This window comes from Amia ocellicauda, chromosome 12 (genome assembly GCF_036373705.1).
Source record: "Amia ocellicauda isolate fAmiCal2 chromosome 12, fAmiCal2.hap1, whole genome shotgun sequence".
NCBI classification, from domain to species: Eukaryota; Metazoa; Chordata; class Actinopteri; order Amiiformes; family Amiidae; genus Amia; species Amia ocellicauda.
In genome coordinates this window covers 24876760-24884060 of record NC_089861.1, presented here as the reverse complement: position 1 = coordinate 24884060, position 7301 = coordinate 24876760, and the positions used below count along the sequence as shown (strand labels likewise).

At 51.6% G+C, this 7301-nt stretch overlaps 1 protein-coding gene across 2 annotated transcripts; it reads left to right on the top strand.

Moving 5' to 3' along the window:
* Positions 1-295: 295 nt before the first annotated feature.
* men1 (multiple endocrine neoplasia I) lies at positions 296-7301 on the top strand. Of its 2 annotated transcripts, none has more exons than XM_066718929.1 (10): positions 296-438; positions 1604-2179; positions 2310-2518; positions 2811-2939; positions 3297-3337; positions 3795-3882; positions 4035-4171; positions 4331-4472; positions 4796-4972; positions 5188-7301. In XM_066718929.1, the coding sequence occupies exons 2-10, from the start codon at positions 1744-1746 to the stop codon at positions 5653-5655; spliced, it is 1827 nt and encodes a 608-aa protein (XP_066575026.1). In that variant the 5' UTR covers positions 296-438; positions 1604-1743; the 3' UTR covers positions 5656-7301. The 2 variants fall into 2 exon arrangements, with proteins under 2 accessions (XP_066575026.1, XP_066575025.1); XM_066718928.1 differs by having other exon boundaries at positions 297-438; positions 2808-2939.

Here is a 7301-nt window from a genome sequence, read left to right as displayed (position 1 = left end):
TGTTAGTGCATGTACATTTCTTTGTGTATGTGTGTGGGGGGTGGAACATATTATTATACTGGTTATATTATCAGTACACTTGGACACATGCACTCACCGCAGATGTTGCATCTGGACGCAAACGCGGCTGACCACAAACAAAGCACCACCCCGTAGAGCAGCGCCCATACAGACCGGCACAGATAGAGAGCGATGACGTCATGTGCAGTGCCCGGGTCCTGCTGCCACGGCCCACAGAACTCCACTTCCCAGCAGCCCCCGCGGCGCACTGAGACACTACAGCTCCCAGCGTGCACCGGGCGCCCGGATCCGAACGCGGCGAGAGCGTGTCTGCGCAGGGGACCGATTGGCGGCAAAAGAAAGAAACGGGACAACCGGGGGGTGAGAAACAAAACGGCCGCCGGGAAGCTGAACAGCAGCTACCACGACAGCATGACGGTACAGTTGTAATCGATCGGCCTTCCCGCGGGTCTGCACACAGAAGTAGGCGTGTGGGGGGCATGTGTGGAAGACAGGGGACGTGCGTCTGCTAAAGCCCACAGTGCGCACGTAGGCACAACAAAGAGCGCACGTAGCCTGGCGGTGCTAATGGAGGGGCTGCGAGTGCCTGGCTGTGGGTTTGCGTGCTTCAGGAGAGAGAGACGCCAGACAAGCCTTTTTTCGCTCTACACTTGGGAAAGAAGACTTTTTTGTTTGTTTGTTTTTTATTCCGTTGCTTGTTTTTTTTTCCGTTCATGAAAACACTCAAGTTGTAAAAGAGACAACTTGTCATCCTCTTGTCATGCCCGGACGCCGTCGACGTCAGTGGGCGTGGCCGGGCCGGGGACGTCGGGGCCGCCGTGCTCCCTCTGGCGCACAGTGACGGTTGTGAAGTTGTGCCGACGGACCAGTGTGTCTATTTACGCGCCGTTGTGGATGTTTAGCAATGTGTTGCCGTTATTGTGTGATGCTAACGCAACATCTGCAACTGTAACTTTCGGCGGACATTGTTGTGATGGTACTGTATTGCTGTGGCTGCCTGTGCTGCTGTCTTACACTTGGCAACACTACGCCTGTTGGCAGTAAAGGCAATTTGAATAGGACAGAGCATTACAAAATGAAGTCCCAGATCACTTTGAACGTGTTGCTCCAGCTCTGGCAACTGTTTACCTCAACATTGCAAAGTCACTTGACCCATATATTGGTATAATTAAGTATATATATGATATTTAAAGAAATTAAAATCAGTACAAACCGTGCTATTAAGTGCAATACACATCCCTGGTTTAATAGGAACTGTAATCTACACAGAATACACAGGCAGGATGACGGCTTCCTGATCCAGTTTCAGTAGAGCCATAAAATGTGCAGGAATAAGGCTGTAAATAATAGGGAGCAAATAAGGTGCAATGTGTTGAATTCATACTGTTGTATTGTATTGTCCATAAGGGGGGCGGGGCTTTATAGGTATTACACACTGGAAGACCTTACACACCTGTTAGTGAGGAACCGGAAGCAAACATTTGGTGAATTGATTTGTTTTTTGTACGCTCGTTTGTGTGCGAATGTAAATGCGCACTCCTGCACCTGTCTTAATTTTTCTCTCTCCCCATCTCTCCTTCAGGTCTGGCTGTAGAAGGAGACTGTGTGCACTTGGGAGCCACACTAGTGGAAGTGGGAGGCACATTCAGAGAGAGTGAGAGTGGGTCAAGAGTGTGAGGAGAGGAGGAGAAGAGGCGGACAGCAGTCGACGGAGCTCCAGTCATGGGTTTGCGCTCGTCTCAGAAGAAGCATTTCCCCCTGCGGGGGATCGACGGTGTGGTGCAGCTGTTCGACGCTGAGCTGCGGCGGGCCGAGCCAGACCTGTCCCTGTTGTCCCTGGTGCTGGGCTTCATCGAGCACTTCCTGGCCGTCAACCGGGTTGTGCCGGTCAATGTGCCCGGCGTCCGCTTCGAGCCCCTGGACCCGGGCAATCCAGCGTCCTGCTTCCCCGTGGTGGAGCTGGGCATGGTCTCGGCCCTGCATGAGCGCTTTACCGCCCAGATCCGCGGCGCCGTGGACCTGTCGCAGTACCGGCGCCCGGGGGGAGGCTCGAGCCGGGAGCTGGTCAAGAAGGTGTCCGATGTCATCTGGAACAGCTTGAGCCGGTCCTACTTCAAGGACCGGGCGCACATCCAGTCTCTCTTCAGCCTCATAACAGGTGAGTGGGGGCGTTTCTGAATGGGGGCCTGACCACGGGTTTCCATGGTCTGTTGGGGTACATTATAAGTGGAGTTCACCTGTAGTAATAGTAGTAGTGTTATATATTTGTTTCTGTTCTTTCTGGTCAGGCACCAAGCTGGACAGCTCTGGGGTGGCCTTCGCAGTGGTGGCGGCCTGTCAGGTCCTGGGGCTGCAGGACGTCCACTTGGCCCTCTCGGAGGACCACGCCTGGGTCATTTTTGGGAAGAACGGGGAGGAGACGGCCGAGGTGACCTGGCACGGCAAGGGCAACGAGGACCGGCGTGGGCAGACAGTCAGCGCGGGGGTCAGTGAGCGGGTGAGCACAGTCGTGGGGAGCGGGCAGCAGTAGCACCCCCCACAATCAGTGTTGCTGAATCACAGGGTTTCTTGTTTTGTTTTTCTTTTTTAAACCTTACTGGGGTTTTTCTTTTCAATTTCTGAAACTTTTTATTGTAATTTTACATAAGGTTTTATTTTTCTCTGTTCTTGACTTACTATTCAAAGCATAGAAATATAATGTTGAAACGTGGGACCTAAAGCGTGATTGACACCCCTGTCCCCCTTGGTCCCGTACTGAACACTCCTGTGAATTTTCCTGCCCTCAGCAGAGCTGGCTGTACCTGAAGGGGTCCTACCTGAAGTGTACCCGGAACATGGAGGTGGCGTTCATGGTGTGTGCCATCAACCCGTCGGTGGACCTGCACACGGACAGCACCGAGCTCCTGCAGCTGCAGCAGGTACCCGTCCGTCCGTCATCTCCTGGCACCCCCCCCCCAGATGAGTCTTCTGTATTGTTGTCTGCAGCTACAGCACACACGTGGATAAAGTGTGTTTTTGCATCCCAGACTCCAAAACCAATGCACTTGTCAGCAAAATGAATTTGGTTTAAAATCTGTTTGTTATTCAGATTATTCTGTTAACCGAGTTCAAATTCTATAGTGTATTTGACCTAAATATTCTAGTCTTGCAGACCTAATTGTAGTATTAATAATAATAATATTATTATTATTATTATTATTATAAACAGTTGGGGGAGTGTACACTTAACAATGAAGCCTCCTGACTGTTGTTCTGTTGTCCCTCCCCCTCCACAGAGACTGCTGTGGCTGTTGTATGACCGAGGAGACCTGGATAGGTGAGTTGAGCTGAGCCTACTTTCCCCGAATGCACTGCGTTTGACCCCGTGAGGTTGCTGAGCAGCTCGCACACCTGGTGCAGCCCTGCTGATCTCCCCAGGGCGCTGTGCACTGCGCCAGTGCCGGACTGTGTTGTGCTGTGTTGTTTGTCAAGGGTATTGAAAACCATAAATACAAATTGGAACATCTGCAAGTTGTTGTTGGGTAATAATGAGAAGAAGGCTTTTGTTACCGTTTTTTTTATTGAAACTTACGATTTAATTATGCAGAATCCAGATTCATACAGGACATCTATAAAATATAATTGTTATGCTATTGTTGTTATGTCAGTTCAATGCAATCATGATTTGCTATAAATTGCTACAGGACAACACAGAGCAATATTTATTATTATTATTATTATTATTATTATTATTATTATTGTATTATGTACTTAAAACCTGCCCTTTGCTCCAGATACCCTATGGCTCTTGGCACCCTGGCTGACTTGGAGGACTTGGAGCCCATCCCTGGCAGAGAGACCCCACTGGCGCTCCACGAGAAGGTGAGTGGAGGCAGGAGAGCCTGGGGCAGAGTGGGACACTGTATTCTGTGTTCACTGGAACTGGTTGTGGTTTTAATAGTAAATAATAACGACGACACTGTACTTCTGTGGCCGATGATAATATTTATGTTTGTCGTTCGGTGCTGTTACAGGCCATCAACTCGGCCAAGGTTTACTACAATAACGAGCACATCTACCCCTTCATGTACCTGGCCGGCTTTCACTACCGGCACCGGAACGTCCGGGATGCGCTGGGCGCCTGGGCCGAGGCCGCCTCCGTCATGCAGGAGTGAGTGTGGAGCCGGGAGGGGGCCATGAGATGCTATAGGATGCAAGGGCAGCAATACTTCAGTCAGTCAATGAATCAATCAAATAATCTGACTGTTGTTCTCAACGTCATGTTAAAACGACGTCTCGGTATCCATTTTTGCCCCCTCCCTCTCCACAGTTACAATTACTTCCGGGAGGACGAGGAGATATACAAGGAGTTCTTTGATGTTGCCAACGACGTCATCCCCACACTGCTGAAGGAGACGGCGGCGGAGAGCTCCGGCGACGGTGGGGGCAGCAGTCCGGACGGGGTAGAGAAGGTACGGTCGGGATGTGGGATTTTCTTTTTTTTTTTTTTGCGATCTCATTTTCTATTTTTATTTTCCCTCCCGCCAAGCTTTTCACTTCCTGAACAATTGCAGCTTCTGTTGATTAGAAATATTATTAAAACTGTATTAAAAACTGTGGGGAGATTTTCAAGTTCAATGTTAACCCCTTCGGGGCCACTTGAACTCTCCCAATGTTTTTTTTAAGCTAAGCGAAGTTTACCCCCCCCCCCCCCCATCCCTCATTCTCTCTACCTGCTCTCTCTGGTCCTCCTGCCCTCTCCCGTCAACCGTTCTCTCATCTTCTTCCGCCCCAGATGTCCCCCCAGCCATCGGGCCCCACCGTATCGGCCCTGCAGGACTCAGAGTGCTTCGCCCACCTGCTGCGCTTCTATGACGGCATCTGCAAGTGGGAGGAGGGCAGCCCCACCCCAGTGCTGCATGTGGGCTGGGCAACCTACCTGGTCCAGTCTCTGAGCCGCTTTGAGGCACAGGTAAGCCCCCCCCTTAAAAAAAAATAAAAAATAAAAAAAAAACCTTGTCACGCTTTGAAAATGTTTCTGGTGAAAACTCTGTAGGCGATTGTTTATTATTGTTTTGTCCAGATGTTACCGGCTGTGTACTGGTGAAAAGCCACCCACTCTGCCCACTGAAATAGTCCTCCAGCTTGCTGTTAACCTGGGCCCTGTTTTGACTCCGACTCCTGCAGGTGCGTCAGAAGGTGTCCATCATCACCAAAGAGGTGGAGCCCCCGGAGGACGACGACCAATCCAGTGAGGACCCCCGGGAGGGCCGGCGACGGGGCCCCCGCCGAGAGTCCAAAGCCGAGGAGCCTCCCCTGGGTGCCCCCGCCCAGGCCCCGCCCAAGAAGTTGACCGGGGAGGGGGCGGTCCGGCGGCGCTCCTTCCCAGGGGTCCGGGCCGAGGGGGAGGGGAAGTCTGGCGGGGCGTCGCCCAGTCCCACCCCAACCCCGGCCCTTCCCCCCGGCCCGGTGGTGGCCTTCCACAGCGAGAAGATGAAAGGCATGAAGGAGCTGCTGTCGGCCGCCAAGATCAACTCCAGTGCCATCAAGCTGCAGCTCACCGCGCAGTCACAGGTGCAGATGAAGAGACAGAAGCCCAGCACCCCCGGCGACTACACGCTCTCCTTCATGAAACGCCAGCGCAAGACCCTGTGACGGCCCCTGTGGGGGGGAGGACAGACTTCCCGGGGTCCCCAAACTCCCCACGCTGGCATATTATGATTCTTATAAGAGGGTATCGCTTTCACCCATGTGACCGGGGTTCTGTCACGAGCCACCCGGAGCTCCACTCATCCTTTGGGACGTGGTCTAAAATTGTTACCAACGTGAGGGTGAGTTTGTCACGTGACCCCAACACCAGCACTGCAGTGATGTCATCAGCAAGTGCCCAGAATGCCTAGGAAGAAAGCCAAGAATTTGTCCATTGTGGGATGCTATAGATCTTGGGGTACGCAACTCCCCAGGTTGACTTCCAGTCCCGTTTTAATTTAAATACAGCTGTATTTCCTACATCTGACTGGGGCGTCCTTTCGCAAGATGCAGGCTGAACAGCTCTATAGACGATGGCTTAAAAAAAATGTACATAAGGATCAAGTTATTCACTTTAATGTGAGTTTGATAGTGACATCATCAACAAGCGCCGGGTAGCCAACTTTGACAGTCCTGTACACAGTGGACAAAACGGAGGGATGAGCACAGGTTCAGAATCATTCCGATGCTTCCATCACCTTCAGTTCACAGGGAGAGGAGTCGGGCCGCCCGCAGGTGTATCGGCACCGATTGTTCAAGGGGAGCAGAGGTCAGCCTGGGGGCCTTCACGCACCGGGAGCTGTTGTCCCCCACCCCATTCCGTTAATTGAGAGGGATTACGAGGATTCAAGCAGCAAACTTGTGCAACGGCGCAAGTTTTTTTACTCTGAGAACAATCAAACGAGATCGGGACCAGAAGCCGTCCCGGGGAAGTTCAGGGCACCGGACACTCCTGTCTCCTGTCTCCTGTCTCCCGCATCCACCACCACACCCCCTTCACCAGTTTATTCACCGCAGATTATATTAAATTACCTTTCTTTCGTTGGCACCCCTGCTTCCAAAATAAGGCTCAGTCACGGACGCACAACCCCCCCCCTCCATGTCTTTCCACTCCTGCACCAGCGTGCGGGGGTGGCTTTTGGATGGGGAGGGAGGGGTTGGGAAGCGGGGGTCTGTCTTGTATCCGTTATCCGCTGGTGGAGATTCAGCAGTCTTGTCCACTCCAAATCTGGTTGTCGTCATCGTTTGTGTGTGCCTGTATGTGTGTAATATATACACACCCAAATCTGTGTCTTCCCTAGGACTACCTCATGAGACTAACCCAATGTTACCCACCTCTAAGAATGACATGGAATACCCAGGCCAGTTCCCCGATTTATAGATTTAAACTTCTCGAACATAAACCATCAATTCCAGTCTCCCGATTTTATTGGTCTGTAATTAATTGTAGTTTTATTTTTTTTATTTTTCCCGTTCATAATTTCCAATGATCTTTCTCCGTTCCTCTGCTGCCGCCTGGCCCTCTGAAGCCAGCGCATCTTCCCTGTTGGATCTCTTCACCCCACCCCCCCCCCCACCACAGTTGTGGCTCAATGCGAACGTGGGCGGCCCGGGCTCCTCTGTACCACGGGGTGGGGAATGGAGGCTGGATTTTAAGTCAGGACCCGGGGATGTGTGTGTGACGCAGCTTGTGTGTTTAAGTTTAAGGCTTTTAAGTGTTTTTTTGGTTGTCTTGTTTCTGTTTTTTTTTTTAAATAAAATATTTGAGCAGA

Excerpts from the sequence above, each read along its gene's own strand:
- men1 (XM_066718928.1), top strand. The coding sequence starts at position 1,744 with ATGGGTTTGCGCTCGTCTCAGAAGAAGCATTTCCCCCTGCGGGGGATC. Across the intron at positions 2,180-2,309 it reads TCTCTTCAGCCTCATAACAG|GCACCAAGCTGGACAGCTCT; the intron begins GTGAGTGGGGGC and ends CTTTCTGGTCAG. Across the intron at positions 4,473-4,795 it reads GTCCGGACGGGGTAGAGAAG|ATGTCCCCCCAGCCATCGGG; the intron begins GTACGGTCGGGA and ends CTTCCGCCCCAG.